Genomic DNA, 18,102 nt, shown 5'->3' on the forward strand with positions numbered 1-18,102 from the left:
ACTACTACATTCACATCTGCATTTAGTATATAGTACACTGGTACGAGCACACCGTTTCAGCCATGAAGTATCGAAGAGCCTCTCAAGCAGAGATCCTCAAACTGTGGGCGCGCCCCCTGGTGGTCAAGTGGGGGCAAAAATGCCTCAGCAAAAAAGTGTAAAGGAGATCGCCTGGCAGTGTGCCCTTCTTTATTGGGTGCTTTTCCAGGCCGTTTTAATTTACAAACAGACTTGAAGTGCATTAAAAAAGTATTGAACCCGTGATCCGGAGTGCTATGGGGGTTGGGGTCGTTGAGTGTGGTGGCAAGGCCAAAGAGTTGGCCAAAAAGAACAAACTATTCTCTAAGTATTTAGATATTTTATATACGGTTACATGAAGGCAAAAAAGCGAAATACGCACAGTGAAATAAAAAATAAATGCAAGTTAAACATCTTGTTATTCTTGGCATATCACTTAATCTCATATGCCTAAAAATGAATGTAATGTAGTTGATGCTCATGTAAAGCGCTGGATATCGGGTCAAATTTGCGTTATATAAAACTACAGCCAAAAAGAAAATTCTAATCAGTGGTAAATGTGACATCTCAGTTGGTTAATGTGATCACTGCAGATGTCTGTGCGTGAGACCAGACAGGCACAGAATTGAATCCTAGTTGGTGTAGTGTGTAATATTGACTTATGTATTTATAGTGCTATGAAGTCCCAGCTTGTGACAGAAAGCCCTGTGAATACGCAAGTCATTATTTTCAAATAGTATTGCACATGGTGTAAGTTAGGGTGCCACAAATCTTTTTTTGTGTTCAATTTTTATCGACCAGACCCAAAGGTGTTGGAGCACTTTACATGAGCACCAGATACAGTGCATGTGGTCACAACCATTTTTCAGGCACGGGTAGATTAAGTGATTTGCCCAGAATCAAAGGATGTTGAGCATCTGCTGGGAAATCAAACCTGGTTCCCCAATTCCAAAATCGGCAGCTCTAGCTGCAATGCCACATCCTGAAGTAGTTTGGCATTTTAAGAAAGTGCTTTCAAAATGTACATTTTACCAATAAGTAATCAGACTGCACCTAGTGGCAACATTTTATTAAGTGTCTGAATTACTCCAGAACTCAACCGTACATTACCTCTTCAAAATAATACATTTGTGTAATCATGAAGCCTTAAGGGACTCCATCAATTTATGGCTGGTGATAAGGTCTTTTTTTGTCTTTAGCTCTTTGTACCTCACCACACCCTTCACTTTTAGACTAAAGCACCTCAAAGTCTGCATTAACCGCTCAAGGACCGCTGTTTTGTAAATAAGTCAAGAGGGTGGTTGGGATGAGGCAAACAGGGCTGCATTCTGATGCAGAGCACTAATCCTTTGGCCTCAGAGGAAAAACACGAAAGGAACACGATCCATGTGTAGTGTCAAAGATATGGCCCAGAAGAAAGGGCACTATGTGGGGGCTCTTTTTTTCATTTACAAATGAACAGAGACAACTTCTTCAGAAAGATTCCCCAGAGGAAGGGGATGGTATATAGGGGCTTCTAAATTTAAAAAAAGGCTACACTATCATTAGTGTAATCGGTACTGAGGCAAGGGTATAAGTTCCCCAATTATGTCTTTCCTACTATGAAAAAAAGCACTGTAGGGGCATATGGTCTTTGCTAGCATTAGAGTCCAGATCCGCCTTACTTTTTTTTTTTTTTTAAACATTAGAGGGCAGAAAATATTAGGTGCTGCGGGTACAATGGCACCAGGGCCCCCTGGCATAAGGAACCAACTAAACCCCAATCATGGCAGCTTTACCATCCTCCTTTGCTTACATTAGGGCGAAATGGACACTTTATCTATCGGTGCTGCTTTCAGCCTCGGAGCAATGGCTCAAGGAAGGGGATAATTGAGGCAGATGAAGGCACCTTAGTTCAGCCTCTGAGAGATTGCAGGAAGGGAGGTGTGGCAAGATGGGAGCCTTGTTTTTAACAAATGGCAGAGGAGACAGTCTGCTTTGCATGGCAGACTCTAGCATTAGTGCAGTAGGTGCAGCAGCGCTGGGTCCAGGGTTCACTGCATCACAATTATGACTTTCAGTTTAAAAAGGGAGCATGGGGATATTTTTAGGTCTCGCTTGACCCAGCGCATGCGCTGGTCTGGCGAGACTTATTGAGAGGGCTCCAAAAAGTGCTACCAGGCCAGCCTAGAGCTACAGTGCATGTGCGCGGGCGCGCGCGCCGCGCTTTACCGCGATTACTTTCACTGCCGCTTTGATGTTTGATCGTGATCGCGATTGCGATCACTTTCACTTTCACGGCCGCTTTGCATAGCCAATAGGTCTCGCTTTTGGGACCGTATTTAGTTTAGTTGCATGGCTAAACACTTATAAGGTCCCAAAGGCGAGACCTATTGGCTATGCCAATGCTGGTTTTAACATTGGCTTCTCAAAGCAACAAAAATCCTAACATACACAAAAGTAAATAAGTATTCTATAGACCTTCGCAAAGATTGCAAATAAACATCCTATGGTAAAACACCGCTGCTGGAAGGGATTGGCACTATCAAGTAATTACATTGGAACAAGGTAAAGAAACAACAAGCATTGGCATAGCCAATAGGTCTCGCGTTTGGGACCTTATAAGTGGTTAGCCATGCAACAGTTAAAGTTGTTGCACCAAGGATATTGTGCTGGATAACTAAACACTTATAAGGTCCCAAAGGCGAGACCTATTGGCTATGCCAATGCTTGTTTCATATGCAGCATTAGGGCATCCTTACAGAAATAAAGAGGGACGTCATGTGGGAGCTCCTTTTTTTCCTGAAAGGGACAGAGAGACTGTTGCAAGGTTTGCGTGATGGTCAGGCAAGGTGGGGAAGAGGTTAAAGAGGCAAAGGTAGGGCCTCACTTACCATTAGTGCAGCAGGTGCAGTTGCTTTGGGGCCCAGGAGTGTGAGGGGCTCACAACATCCCTATTATGGGGAAGCTGCATTTTTGGGCCAATTTCTGGTTATGTTTGCTGTATTTGCTGTGTTATAAATCTCACACTCTGTGTGGATTATGAACTACAGAAAAAGTACCACTGAAATGGTCTCATAGGCCAGCCCGTCTCTACTGCTCCACCAATCATTCTCCTAAAGCTTTGGAGGGGGTCCTGACTTCAAAACATCTTGCTTAGGTGGGCTCAAAGCAAAACCCGTTTGAAGCCCTCTGTGTGAAGGTACCTGCATGGACTTCAGTTAATCCTGCATTGTATCTCAGCGGGTGATTGCATGCACAGCTCATTCTCTGCTGCTAATCCTGCAGATCCTTCTATGTGTCCTGTACATTTTTCTTCACTTAAACCTGCAGCTTCTTTAACAGTTCTGCACAGAGTGGGGCTGAATGAAATGCATTTCCCTCAGAGGGCCAACTTCATGTGTCTTTTGTATGGAAAGTGTAGGGATTCAGTGAATTTCTGTGCCCCGTTTCTTGGTGTCAGCGCTATTCTGCAGAGGATTACAAGCCCTCTGTGTATATTTGAGCTGAGTATTACAAGCCCTGTGTGTTTATTTGAGCAGAGTGCATCGGAGGTGGTAGAGTAGTTTAGCATGCTGTAAAAACAGAAGAATTCACGTTATTTCGCGTTTCTGTCCCTGTCCCCGGTTGTCGCCCTCTATATAACATAGGAATTGCCAAGGATAATTACGCTGCGGTGGTCTTTCGCCCGTTTTGGGTGGGGGCCCTCTGGTAACTCCCTTCCAAATCTCGCACCGAAATTAGTAGCTAGACTCAATAGATGTCCCTAGGTTTATGTGCCCTTGACGTTTTTATTTTTCTCCTCTTCCTCCACAGATGAAGACCTCGGCGTGTACCAGTACCATGACAAGAAGGACCCAGGTAACGCGAGCTCTGCTAAAATAATTATGGGATCATTTAGTTTCCCGATTTGTGTGCGGAAAAAACAAACCACTGAGGGGGAAACCATTATTGCACTATAGGGCCCATTGCGGCAAAGCGCGCCAGTCATGTTGTCCCTGAAGTTACCAATGCCAGAGGTCTCGGCCGATGCAGGGTGTGAAATGAATTAGCTTCCTTTTATGAATGGTGCCTGATTGGTGTAGTACATGTCGGAATTACCGTAGGAATTGGGTATGCTGCCCTGTGCATTTCAATAAATCGTGCACGTTTTCCCCGTAGATTTTACTAGCTCTTACTGGTGACATTTTCGGGGACGATAGATATTAAAAAGAATGCGGTATGTCCGCAGTCCTTGTAATTCCCGATTTGGCGCCCAAAACACCTCTCTCTCCGGCTTGGACATTACACTGGACTGAGGAGCCTCGGCATAGTTTTGCTTTTTAGCGTTTTTCTTTTTTTTGCTCCTTAGTCCCAGTTAAAGTTGTGTTGTTTACTGCCCGTTAAAGCTTAACGCTTTCGTCATTGCGACCCGTTTCCCTTGCAGACGTCGCCAGGTGATACCAGCGGGAAATGAACGTAGCGGCTAGCGGCCGACTTTGAAGCTGGGGAACCGGGTTCGAGTCTGGCAGGAAGCTCTCAAATCTTTTCCAACCGACTTTAGATTTCGCACAGGGCTCACGAGCCCATTTCTAATAAATTCCGTTCGTAGCCTAAAGCCATCTTTAAGATATTTGTTGTTGTGCAGTAAATAACAGAAAAAACAGAATGGCTGCTAACTTTAATTTGAAACGACCGAGTCCTGGGTGCTTTTCACGTTGATAAATATTATCATGTCCTGTGTAAAACAAAAAACAAATCTGATTTGCTAACATATATGCCTGACGGTCTATGATTTATGCTTAATTAGTTTCCCTTTGAATTACTGCCGTATTTCAGATGCGCACGAGCCTTTAGCTGGCTGGCGACCGGCAGTGGCCTTCCTGTTCCCAGCAGATGGCAACATCACCGCGCGGGAAGGGAGCCTGCTGCTTCCCTCCTCCTCATCTGCAATTTGAAATGGGGATTTTAGAGCGAACTATCCATTTTCTTTATCTGATTAATTCGGCTAATCCTGGAAGTTTCAGGACGGGCCAAAAGGTCTCCAGGGCAGCGACGGCTTCCTGTCCGAGGCCTGTGTGGGCAGCCCTTGTACAGAGCCCGGTGGTTAATATGCGCGCCCCGTGCCTGCGTTGACAGGCCGAGGCAGCCTTCCCCCCGGATTTGGTTGCGAGTCAGTCTCTGCTGTCCGGCGAGATTGGCGGCTCCATAAAATGGGCCCACCTGTTGAGCTAGCTAAGGCCTTCTTTCACTGTGAATTAAGGATCGCTGACCAGCAGGTGAAAACATCAACTTTGCCCCCAAATTGTATGAGCTAGAGGTGTTGTTTCTCTTCGGCTTAACCTGTGGATTTTTGCTAAATGAACATTTGTTGACAGCTGTGAGGAAGATTTCCATTCATCTTTTTGTGCATTATTATTTTTTTCTTCTTCCTTTTTTTAGTGCCTCAGACAAACTTTGGCTACTCAGAAGAGAAGCAGCAAGTGGCAGAATGTAAGACTCTTTATGACGATCTGGGCTACAATTTTAGCTTTTGTGTTTTAATGTAAAGTGAATTGAGGCAAAATTAAAAATGCGGGTAATAATGTGAACTGTCCTTTAAACATTTGCACTTACATGTAACTCTTTTATATAAAATTGTTCCTTCAGGGCGAACGTTGTATTCCTAGTTTTAGAATGCATGAAGGCTGATGGAAGCTTGCTTTAATGTTCCTGCTATAGACGCTTAGCCTTACTACACCCCCATCTCTCTCAAGAGAAAGTTAATGCTTCCAGAGCACTCTTGGTCAACCAAGTTGCAAACATAAAAATACCAAAAAAGTAGAAGCTGTAAGACTGCCAAACAGTTTCCCTATTGAACCGTGTACCAGATCATTTTCCGATTTCAAAATAAGTTTAATGATGGTTTTGCAAAGGACTATCATACATTGTGCAGGTTTTCATTAAATTGAAGTACAACATAACAGTTAGTTTAAACCTGCCTAATTAAAATGCAGCTCTCTTTAAAATGCTTTAAATCCAAGGTAGGTGAGTTGCCTAGAGTTTAATGGATCCATAGAAGAATGGTTTTGCTCTAAACATTGAAGACAGAGTTTTAAAGCCCAGATGATGTTGGCCACCTATGGTCCAGGTGTCTGGTGCTCCCATTGACCCCGCTGATCTCAGCCTCCTTCAAGAAAGATGAAGGTAATCCTCAGCACACGTCTGCAAGGTAAAAACAAGTAACGCAAAATAGTGTGCACAAATTGTAAACACAAAGGTCATAATCCTTTTTTCTTTATTCTTTTTCTTCCGTTATTTCATAGAGATTTTAGTCAGCTAACACGTGTTTCGTCGCAAACACTGGGAATTCTTACCGCGACTTTCTCAAGGCTCCAATATCTCGGGTCAGAATTTCTCCTGTGGTTATAATTCCATCCCACATTCAACAATATGCGAAGTCCGTAGTCAGAGTCTAGTTTTCCAGCTCCAAACTTATTTCGGATCGTAATTTGATCCACATATACAAGCTCGCTTAGCGACCTGATCAGTCATTCAAATATACATCGTGTCCTCGAAATAAGTTTGGAGCTGGAAAACTAGACTCTGACTACGGACTTCGCATATTGTCTAATGTGGGATGGAATTATCACCACATGAGAAATTCCGGCTGGAGATTTTGGAGCCTGGAGAAAGTCGCGGGACAAATTTCCAGTGTTTGCGACGAAACACGTGTTAGCTGACTAAGATCTCTATGAAATAACGGAAGAAAAAGATTAAAGAAAAAAGGATTATGAACTTTGTGTTTACAATTTGTGCACACTATTTTGCGTTACTTGTTTTTACCTTGCAGACGTGTGCTGAGGATTACGTTTATGTGTTGTGTTGGCCTCGGCCACAATTTTGGGGGAGGTTGGTGGTTCTCACCTTACAGCACTGTATTCCGATACTTTTTATAACCGATAAATGTGTTTTTTTTCCTAAGTGGCGCCGATATACCTAATATTATACCACGGCTCCTTCAGGAAAGGCGTGCTTGCTCCCAACTGGTATTGTCAGTTGGGGATGGCCTGGGAACATATATCCTGATACTTCTGTTTTGGGGATACCAGTCCCATTGGATGTATCTACAGACGGCAGTGGGAGTATATCCCACTTGAGTGACAGGCCTTGCTGCAATAGTGTTAAGTCAGAGTATTGAGATCAGTAATATCGACCTGCACATATATCGACTCCACAATAACAATTACATCTGTTTCATCTAGGTAAGGATGTTTAGAATTGTGTACACATTATTCTTCATATGTTGAAAATATTGTGGTAGTCTGTACTATAGAAAAGACACCAGAGCTGGCCTACTTTAACACTTCGCTATTGTGACTCCCTACCACTTCAACGTAGTGAATCTTTAATGTCTTCCTTTCATTTGACAAGAGGCAGTAGTCATTTGAGGACCGGTGGGTTGGTTTTGACACTCACTGCTCATTTCAACCTCTTTCAAAATTCCTATAAATAATTTCGCACTTGCTTATTGTTGGCAGTTCACACATTTTTTGTTTTAAGGCAACTGTGGTACTTCTGGGGGCACTTGGAGGCCATTCCGCTTCTGCGTTACCTACGGTGAGAGTGGAAGCCACTGGAAAGAATTGATAAATAAAAGCAGACTAATGCCTCTACTGTAATGGAAAGGTGTGAGCAGGAAATTGCTAACAAGAGTGAGCCAGTGTCATCCAACAAGCAGGTCTCTGCACTGTCCCATGCTCCTCGTCTCCACTTCAGCTGTTTGTATCCAGGTTCCTATGAATTTTGACTTCCGGTTGAGCTGGGCTGCCTGTTCTACAAAAGGCCCTTGTTTCCAGGAGTCAGTTTGAGTCTCATTAAAAGATAGAGATCGATATCTGAGCTTAAAACCATACCTGGATTAGTAGTTGGCCAGCGTATCCTACTGTACAGCGTTCTAATAACCTTTGAACCCCGAGGGTGTCTGTACGCTAATAAAGAAGATATTGTCAGGAGGGTGGCTGGCATGTACATCTCAGATACGGCCTCTGTGATAGCTGATCAGCTCGGCACTGGGGAGATAAGGGGAGGCTGCCGCATGCAATGTATCCATGAAAAGTGAATTGGTTAGATGCCAGCATGCGCTATCTATCCAATCCTGGGTGGTGATAATGGGGGCAGAGAAGCACGTTATGGCAGGGGTTTCCATCCTAGCTCCAGGAAGGGAGAATCCATGTCGGGTTTTTAGGATAACCACTTAATATGTAGGTGATTTTCTATTTAGATTGGCTGCGCTTACATTTATCTTCGATGGATATCCTAGAAATCTTGCATGGATCTGGTACCCAGGGACCTAGGTTAAACACCCTCTGCCTCGGAGGGGGGGGGGGGGGCGTTTACACTGTTTGTGGTTTTCCAGGTTCCATGAAAAAGGAATGGTGCACACTTTCCAGAGAACTGAGTAAACTCAACTAGCGCTCTTCTTCAGTTTGTAAAGTCTGGAGAAGGATTACAGCTTTTCGGGGGAAATAGGGGGACTTTTTTTAATGGAGGCAGAAGCAAATAAGTTTGGGTATTGCAATGGTAGAATTGTCCGGTGCCAGTTCAAGTGAGGGAGTGTAAACACGGATCAGAGTCGCACGATTTTAGCAAAAGCGCCTCCCCGTCTAAGTGCTGCTCAAACTGCGGGATCCATGGAATTCGCTCCACTGCCCAGTGGCTTCCATGTCACCTGCGGCCTGTTCCGGCTTGTATCCACCAGCAGCGTCAGGAGGACAGAGTGTTACCTCAGGACGTGGGCCCATTGTCAGCGCTTCTGCCTCAGCGCTCATTGAACCGGGGCAGCAGGTTCGGTACATTTCTTTCCTGGCACCCGCTCTCAAAATACAACCTGTAAGTGTGGGAGGCGAGGTAACATCAACAGGAAGGCCTTCGTTTCGTCATGCCTGCCTTGCCTCCGATTAGAGTTGAACTTATCAGCTTATTTACATACGTCTGTTGTGCCTTTCACAAAAAATGCACCCTCAAAACATATATGGTGGTTACGACTATTTTCTTTTTTCTTCTAGCCCGTGATTATCCTTGGATTCTTAAGAACCGACGCCCGGAAAAACTGCGAGACGCCCTCAAGGAGCTTGAGGTAACTTCTCGAACATTCCCGGAGAAGGAGGATGACTAGCTAAGCCGGGCAGGGGCGTAGGAGACACTAAAATTCTGGGGGGGACAGGGACAACCTTGTGCACTTTCCAGTGACCCTATACAAATCACCGCCCGTTAAACAAATACAATTGCATACTTTCGAAGTGAAATATTGAGAAAAGCATGCATGTAGTCACAGTTTGCATGTATGCTTTATTGTTATTTACATTCATATAGTAATGAGAACAAATGTTTTAAAAAAACATATATATGAATCTTACATCTTAATGCACAAAGCAAACAAAGGCCGCTGACTTAGGGTGGGGGCGTCGTGTTTGCAAGTGCATTATGGTTTGAAAAGTACCTGCTGCTGCATTCCTGGTCTCAAGCAATTTTCAGGCAACAATAAAAATGTGAAGATAACTTTGGTGATTAATGTTCTTTTTTTGAGAGAGATCGAAGGTTTGTCTAGTGAAAGTTTTAATTCAAAAGGTCAGTGAGTTACTGCTTTTGTCTGAGATATTCTTTTGGTATTTGAAGTTTATAAGTTAAAATCCTAACATTGAACAGTGAGCTAATAACCGTCATCAAAGAGCTGCATAAAAACTTCAGTGTATAGATTAGAACGTTATGATTTTTCCCCAGTCTTTCCCTATCCTAATGTTGGAAAATGGGTTCATTAGGATAGAAATCAATTCTGATTATTGAAGAGAACCCCCCAACCATGGTGTTATGTTTTACATTCTGAGTTTGTGTTTCTCTAGTGTTGCAAAGCCGCCCTGGGCACTCCCCAACTTTTTGCTGACTGGTACTGGTGGTACCTGACTGACTGACCCTGGCCTCTGCCTAACCAGCCAGTGCTATTCTGAAAGAGGCACTTAAAAATACAGTGAAAACACCTACATACACTAGGGTGCACTATGGGTTAGGGTACCCCTATGATTGGCATGACCTCACCTATAAGGCCCTAGTACATAATAGGGCAGGGGGATTAGAACTACTTTTAAGTCCCTAGAATATAATAAGGCATGGCAGTTTAGAGGCCAGAAGCCCTTTCTGCGCTTGCATGTGTGCACTGCTGAAGCCTGAGGTCAGTTTAAAAGTAGCCCTGAGTTATAGGGCTGCTTTTAAAATGCAAATTGTGCCCAAACTCGACTTTTGGGTTTGGGGAACTTACAAATTGATCAACTACAATGTTGGGGCAAAATTAAGTGGAAAAATGTTTTCCACTTAACTATGGCTGTATCATATTTGCCACATAATACATCATCTGCTGCATAATCTAACGATTTCCTCCAAAACAATGTTGTAGCTCAAACGGATCCCAAATTACTAAAAGAAATGTGACTTGTGTTGCTGTGAAGTTTAGGGCCCTTTGCAAAGGTTAGTAAAGAAAACAATTCCTAAGAAAACAATTGGTCCCAGACACTCCTAACGACACTCAAATTAATACCTGTAGGAGAGTGTAGTATGCAATCAATTCATACAACCGAAAATGTATAATGTAAAGGCACATTCAACAGGGAAATCTCATAGATAAGAGGCCAACCAAAGTCAATTAAATTGCAAACATCAATTTATTTCCCGCTGAATCATATTCATAAAATGCAAACTTAGGGGCTGAATACGATGGCAGGCGGACTTCAGTACCACCGCCATCGAATCGGGGAATGGGACCGCTGGCCTTCAAGGTGGAGGCCCCACGATTGGCATTACAATGCGACTGCCACTACGGTGTTCGCAGTGCCTATCTTTTACATTACAGCAGGAGCTGTTGGCTGCATCATCCGCCGCAAAGTAAAAAAAAAAGGAACATGTTAAATATATCGGTGCCTGCCACATGGTGCAGTGATATGTTGTGGGGCATCATAGATGCCCCCCCAGGACCCATGTCTGGGGGCCATGGGTAAAGGGGCCTGCTACGGGCCCCCAATGTCCCTTTTGCCAGCATTTCCATGGCAGGTGAACCGCCATTTATAAGCTGGCGGGTAAGGGACATCGTAATCCCTGCTGCGGTGCATGGTAGGCACCACCAGCATTGTAGGAACCACGAGCCCCTCCACCACACCGGCGGGCTCAAGAAGCCCGTCGGGTGCGTGGTGGTTGGTCTTTCCGTCTGCCAGGTAACCACCCGCCATTGTAATATGGCGGGCTGTAATGCAGTCACCAATGGCGGTGGGACCGCCACCGACGGGGTGACGTGGCGGTCCCACTGCCATTATAATCACCCCCTAAATTTGGTGTGCATGCAAATCCTACATTGCCAACCCCTGGCAAGTTGCACTGCTAGTGCTGGAAAAAGGCCAATGGAGGTACCAATGGGTGAGGTGGACTGGCCTCAAGGGTCTTGTGACGTCAGTGACAGATTCACTGTCGATCTAGGATGTGCTTCTTCATATGCCTGCCCGTAAGACTGGAAGTGAACTGCAGTATGGATTGTGGTGGACAGGTCCACCTGATGTGCTAAGACACCTGGGCTTCTAAGGTCTATCGGGCCTTCTAAGGTGTAGCATCGGAATAAGCTCTGTCAGGAGTGTGGTATGGTGAACTGGTCATGAAGGTCTGAACATGGTTCTCCAGTTCCAAATTCAGCAGCTCTGGCCAGAGTGCCACATTCTCTCCCACACTGAACACCATACTGCCCCACTGAGAGAAACTCACACTGCCTTCAGCACAACTCAATTGTGCTGCGACTAAATTCAAATTATGCACTAGACAACAGTAAAATGCTGCCTGAAAAAAAATGAATAACACCCTGGAGAAAGCAAACACTCATAGGGAATGCAAGAATAAGCAAAGCATGTGAACTGTAATCAGAAAAAAACATGGTTACCTTAACGGTTTTAAACTCATTATTCAGAAATCAGTAAGTGATTTTGCCTGAAAAGTTCAAGACATGGCTACAGGACCAGGAAGGGACCCCTTTCAATGTCCATTGCTTATATCCTTTCAAAATGTATGCAGTTTGGTTTAAAAAAGACCACAGCCCCAAACACAGAGCCGCATTTTATAAGCTAAAATAATTTAAAAAGTTGAAAACGATCATATTAAACGTTTCCACTCTACCCATCAACCAGGTATTGCAGTCCCTTTAGGAATGGCGCACTTACCCACCCTGGGAAAACAATGTTGTTCAAAGAAAGAAGATAAAAAGAAAGTAGCGCTTTCACTGGCAAATTCTGTAAAGTGGCGCTAATGTGTGTGGGTGTAAATAACAGTCTGGCCTGTCTGCTGTCCACTTTAGGTATTTAACTATTTTTTCTCTCCATTCCGAGGTTTTTCTTTTCAATAGAAAACGGTCAGAAAATGAGGACATTTACAGCCAAAGTGTTCAGCCTTTTTTGGATCAATTTCACAGGGGAACAAATAAAGAAAAGGAGAGGCGAGAGAGAGTACCTTAAGAGCTGCCTCTTGAAATCAGCACGTAAGCAGGAGCGAGACAGAGACAGAAAGAGATGGAGGAATAAAGAGAGGAGGGCGGCCGCCAGAGGCAGGTCAGGAGTAGTGGAGACGGTCCTTGCCATGAAGGAAAAGAGACAGCGTTTATTTTGTCTCCGTTCTCTGCCCTTCCCAGAACGGCTGAGCCTTCCTGCAGCAGAACAAAAGGCAGAGGGCGGGTGGCCTCTGACTCCAGGCAGGTCAAGTGCAGGGCCGTTAGGTAGCGCTTTCGCGTGCTAATGGCCCTGCGATAACAGAAGGGAGAGGGGAAATTCCTTTGTCCCCTCGTCCCCCCCACCCTTGTCCCCCGTGTCCCCCCCACTCCAAAATCTGGGGGGGATATATCCCCCGCGTCCCCCACACTTCCTACGCCCATGAAGTCGGGGTCTCTATCAGCCTCAGTAGTTTTAATTTCCATAAAGGCTCAGCCCTGCCTGTCATCCTAATGGTGCTTGTATCCAGTAGTAGACCTCTCTCAACCGTTGCATCTTTGTTTATGCAGCATTCCAATATCTCTCTGCTTGGAAAAAAGCTAGACACATTTCAACCGTTCGAGGATGCTGTAGCCCATGCTCTCCCTTTTCTCTGTCTTTCAGGAGCTGTTGCAAAACTGCGAGTGTGTGCTGAGCAAATGGAAGAACAGATCTGTCTGTCAGGTAAGATGTTTTGACATGCTGTTAGCATGTTGCGTCAACAGAGGCACACCACTGTTCCGCCATTGACGGAGCCGTGCCCCACTGTTATGTGGTGCAACAACCCGCGCTGCCCTTGGCTTTTATTTTTCGTCCAGCCCGAAGGCCTGGTCGTGTTTCGTCGATGCCAGTAGGAAGTCAAGCTCATTTCCAATCAGCAGGCTGCAGTGCAGAAACAAGTAGATAATAACAAAAATCAGAATTATTTTGAAGCCGTCCATTTTGTCTTTTTAGCCTACAAATAGGTGTTTTCCAGTAATTCACATGTTAAAAAATATTTAGAAACAAAAGGCAATTTGATATAAGGTCGATTTATATAGATATGCATAATTTTCAAATAGATGTGAACAGTTGTGTGACGCCAACCTAATTACCTTTTATAAATCCAACTGGGGCACAGTAACAGTTTCATTTACGGTTTTATTTACATTGACTCCATATATTAAGGGTTGTGTATAATTTGCTGTATTATACAATGTTATGTTAAAAAGTTTGAAAAGTGCGGCAAATGGTGGGAAAAACAGTCTTTAAGCCTGTTTTTGAACTGGGAAGGGTATGAAATGTTCCGTGCGAACTTGGGAAGAGCGTTGCAGTGTTTGGCCGCAAGCTGGGAAAAGTAACCGCCACAATTGCCGGCCGCATTTGAAGCCTGGGATAAACTCCTGATTAATAAAAGCTGAGCACGAGTGGGATGATGGGTAGGCATTTACGCCCAAGGGTAATAGGCCCAAAATTGTTAAGGGCTTTGTGAATTAACCTGAAACAACTTCCCCCCTGCACCTCAGCGACCCACCTTCACTCCATCAATTCAAGAAGGACCTCAAGATTTGGATGGTCAACCATTAGGACCATGGGCAGCATGAGCATGGTCTCCCAGTGCCTCGAGCCACTCACGGGTGATGCAGCCGCGCTTTACAAATCGTGATTGATTGAATTAGGCAAAGAGATTTAAAAACTGTTTCTGTGTGGGGAGCCAATGCAGCTGTCTACGATGGAAAGATATGGTAGAAAGGTTCAGGAGTAGATGAGCAGCTGTATTCTCCACAGTTTGTAAGCGCTGAATATGGCATGCTGGAATGCCCAAGCGCAAGGTAGTAACATAGTCAAGTTGAGAAGTGATTACGAAGGTTACTGTCTTTTCAGGCAGTTTGAGGAAGAAACAGCATCACAAGTAAAGAGAAACAGATGGCTGAAATCTGACTCACCTGTATAGAAAGTGTCAAATTACAGTCCCTAAGAACGCCTAAATTGCCGGTAGATTCATCTGGCACCAGAGTTGGTCCAAGCTCTGTGGGCCACCAACATGGTGACCAGGTGAAATGTTGCCTCCCAAACATGAATACCTGATGCAGTTCTTTTCATCCAAATGGCCATTAAGGACATGCAAGAACATAATTTTTCTTGGGAGTAAGAGGGAATATCAGATATAGTCTCCATATGACATGATCTCAAAACCAAAGAAGCAGACAAGAGATGCTAGTGGGTTGATGCAGATATTAAACAGCGTGGGACTTACTGACAAACGCTTAGGGAGCCCGCTTGAGAGGGGGCAGTCTGAGCAAAATGGTAGTAGAGATTGCGCCCTGGAAGACCGAAAGTAGAACAGGCACTTGAGTGCTTGCTCACAGATGCCTTGCTTGAATAGGCTTGTAAAAAGAGTTGAATGTCCAACGGTATCTAATGCAGACAAGAGTCAATAAAACTGAGGTAGCAGAGCAAACTTACACTTATGGTTATGTATAATGCAGACTAGATTCTTGTGGCTTATAACTCAGTTGAATTTAAAGGCCAAAGGTCATGTGCATCCAGGTTTATTTTCTCCTCCCATGTCATGTAAGCCTTGTATCTGAAACAGACACGTTAGTGATAATTCCTTACCTTAGAAAAATCCCCAGGCGTCAGACTGGATCCGGAAAGTTTTGCTCGCAGTACCGTTGCGCGTCAGTAGGTGACGTCCTGTGGCTCCGCGTCTGTTGCTGGCGTCGTAAGCAGCGACATGACGTCACGGAGACTACTTAGGCGCCACCCATGCGCGCTGACGTCAGTTCTTTATTTTTCCGCGCCAGCAAGCGCAGATCCGGTTAGAGCACGTACCTTAGTCACTTTTTCACTACTCTATTGAGACCTTCTGTCTCCCCCCCCCCCCCCCTTTTCTACTGGTGCACATAGGGATGCCTGGATTTAAGTCTTGTGGGGCCTGCCGTCGCAATATGTCGGTGCCGGACCCCCATGATGTTTGCCTCTACTGCCTGGAGACCGACCACGACTCCCAGTCCTGCCGGGACTGTCAGGCCATGGCCCCGAAGGCCTTGAGGGAGCGGCGCCAGAAGCTGCTGGAGGTCTGGCACTCGTCCCAGCGCCATTCCAGATCCAGGGACCGTTCCCGGGATCGCTCGAGGGGCCGCAGTCGTCGCTCCTCGGTCTCCAAGTCTTCGCCCTCGGATTCAGGTAAGGGACGTCATAAAAAGAAGTCAAAGAAGTGTGTTCGCTCTCTGACGTCCCCCCATCGGGCCTCGGATGCGGACGAGAGGGACAGGGGCTCTGCCCCTGTGGCTCCTTTGGAGCCTGGGAGTCCCGCGGCCTACCCGCCTTACCCGGGCCCGTTGGCGACTCCCGAACAGGTGCAAGAGTTTCTTGCCACCATGGACCGCCTTTTTAGGCCTCGGGCTCCCGCCGGCCTGCCTTCGGGCCCCGCGGTTCTGTGTCCAGATCCTGTTGGGCCGTTGGTGCCGCCGGCGGATCCAGCTTCGACGCCACAGGATCCTGCGCCAGTGGCTCCGGCGCCACGAAGTCCGGCGCTGCTGGCTCCGGCCCCAGCGCAGCCCTCTGCTCTGATGCCGCAGTGGGTGCCGTTTGTTCCACCCTTGCCCCGGTTCCAGGATCATTTTGTTCCTGCCTGGGATCCGCATTGAGAAGTAAGGGAACAGTATCCTTTGGACCAGTTTCTAATATCCAGTAATCAACCAGTCTACACATTCCATTCAACCTAAGCTATACCTTGCATAAAGTCTCATTCACACTTGAGAAGAATGTGCCATATATCTTCCAAAGATAATAAAACCCATAGGTATGCAAAAAATGTAAATCGATTTATTCGTTAAAAAAATCATAAAATCAAGCTCAGGTTTAAAAAAGAACAGTGTGTCTAAATAACACAGTCCATCAAGTTACTACTCAGCAGTGATCACATAAACCCAGTACATAATCACAAAATCCTAACCAAGAATTAATAAACAAATGACTAAAAAGCAAAAATAAAGAAGTACAACAAATAGACAACCACAATATGGAATTTACATGGCACACATCCGTATTACAACAGTGACACAGTTGTGGATCCTGGTATTTTTAGCTTTTTCAAATACTCATTGGCCAGATCCCCTTTCACAGATTGTGTACTTATTTGAGCGTCGATGCGTTTCGATGGATGTATTATGCCACCATCTTTTTCAAATGCAAAAACAACAATTGATGGACAGAATGCAGAACAATGTCATACATTCACCCCAGTACAGAGATCTGGGCCTAAATCCATCGTTTTTTTGCTCACCATGCCATTCCAGTTTGAACCCAGCCATATGCAAATCAGTCTTGACCCTGTGCCTCATGGGAACAGTCCAGCCCGAACTGCCAAGCCAGGTCCTCCCTGGACTGGAAACAAGCATCCTAGGACCGGTTTCGGGGTTTCACCCCTCTTCAGCCAGGATAGCTTGATTCCAGTGGCATGGAGAGCACGGGACTCACGTCTGAGCATACCCGTCCCACTCGGGGTGACAAATGCAAAAACAACAATTGATGGACAGAATGCAGAACAATGTCATACATTCACCCCAGTACAGAGATCTGGGCCTAAATCCAATCGTTTTTTTACTCACCATGCCATTCCAGTTTGAACCCAGCCATATGCAAATCAGTCTTGACCCTGTGCCTCATGGGAACAGTCCAGCCCGAACTGCCAAGCCAGGTCCTCCCTGGACTGGAAACAAGCATCTTTTTCAAGACAAATGTTTTGACTCTCTTGAACATAAAATGTAAAAGTTTTGATGATTTAAAAACACCTAATGTTGGCAAAACTAATTGTTCCAGCAACAAACAACAAACAACAAACCCGCTCGATACAGGCGTGAGGTACGCAGCGTGTAAGTAGTAGAGCTGAATCAGCTTGAGTTTAGCGGAGACGGTGACTGTTCTGGGGGCCATGAGGGCATCGCACCAATCCACCTCATCAAGGGGGCACACCCAATCCACCCATTGACCCCTCAATCTATCTAGGGATGTGGGGGTGTTGTTAACTAGGGTGCGATAAATGCGGGAGACCCCCCCCCACCCAAGTCTCCCAGCAACGTCTGAGCCTCAGTGAGGCTATATTCGGGGAGCCTCGTCTCGTCTGTAATATGCATGTGGAGGGCACGTCTCAACTGCAAATATTTATAAAACTGGGACGAATGTAAGGAGTAGCGAGTTTGGAGCTCCTGGAAGGACAACATACGACCCCTTGCCCATACATCCCCTAGCTGGGAGATGCCAATAAGGTCCCAAGTTTTAAACCCCTGTAGTCCACTAACCTCCCGAAGCCACGCCCCATGCCAGAGGGCAGTACATTGGGTCAACTTCCCCGTCCATCCAGTGTGACGGAGCGAGGCCCGCCAAGCCAACAACACAGAGTGCGTCACATCAGGCAGTTGGGTTGGAATGGGCCCCCCATACATCATGGCTTGGATGTCCGCAAGCCCCAGGTCACTCTGTTCAAGCCTCTAGGCTGGGTCTGACCAGCCCCCATTAAACCAATCGTGGACTACCAGGAGACGTACCGCCAAAAAGTACAGATACAATTGTGACATCCCCGTACCGCCATCGTAGGAGGGAATCTGGCAAACAG

At 45.6% G+C, this 18,102-nt stretch overlaps 1 protein-coding gene across 5 annotated transcripts in view; it reads left to right on the forward strand.

Annotated features, from left to right (window-relative positions):
* The window catches only part of WDPCP (WD repeat containing planar cell polarity effector), a 2,309,940-nt gene that overhangs the window by 523,760 nt on the left and 1,768,078 nt on the right, over positions 1 to 18,102 (forward strand). For all 5 annotated transcript variants that reach the window (XM_085612555.1, XM_085612557.1, XM_085612554.1 and 2 more), the window contains 4 exons: positions 3,814 to 3,858; positions 5,419 to 5,469; positions 9,024 to 9,094; positions 13,128 to 13,187. In XM_085612555.1, coding sequence (XP_085468681.1) covers positions 3,814 to 3,858; positions 5,419 to 5,469; positions 9,024 to 9,094; positions 13,128 to 13,187 — 227 coding nt within the window. The remainder of the gene's footprint in view (positions 1 to 3,813; positions 3,859 to 5,418; positions 5,470 to 9,023; positions 9,095 to 13,127; positions 13,188 to 18,102) is intronic.

The sequence above is a fragment of the Triturus cristatus genome, chromosome 6 (assembly GCF_964204655.1).
Source record: "Triturus cristatus chromosome 6, aTriCri1.1, whole genome shotgun sequence".
In the NCBI taxonomy this organism is placed as follows: domain Eukaryota; kingdom Metazoa; phylum Chordata; class Amphibia; order Caudata; family Salamandridae; genus Triturus; species Triturus cristatus.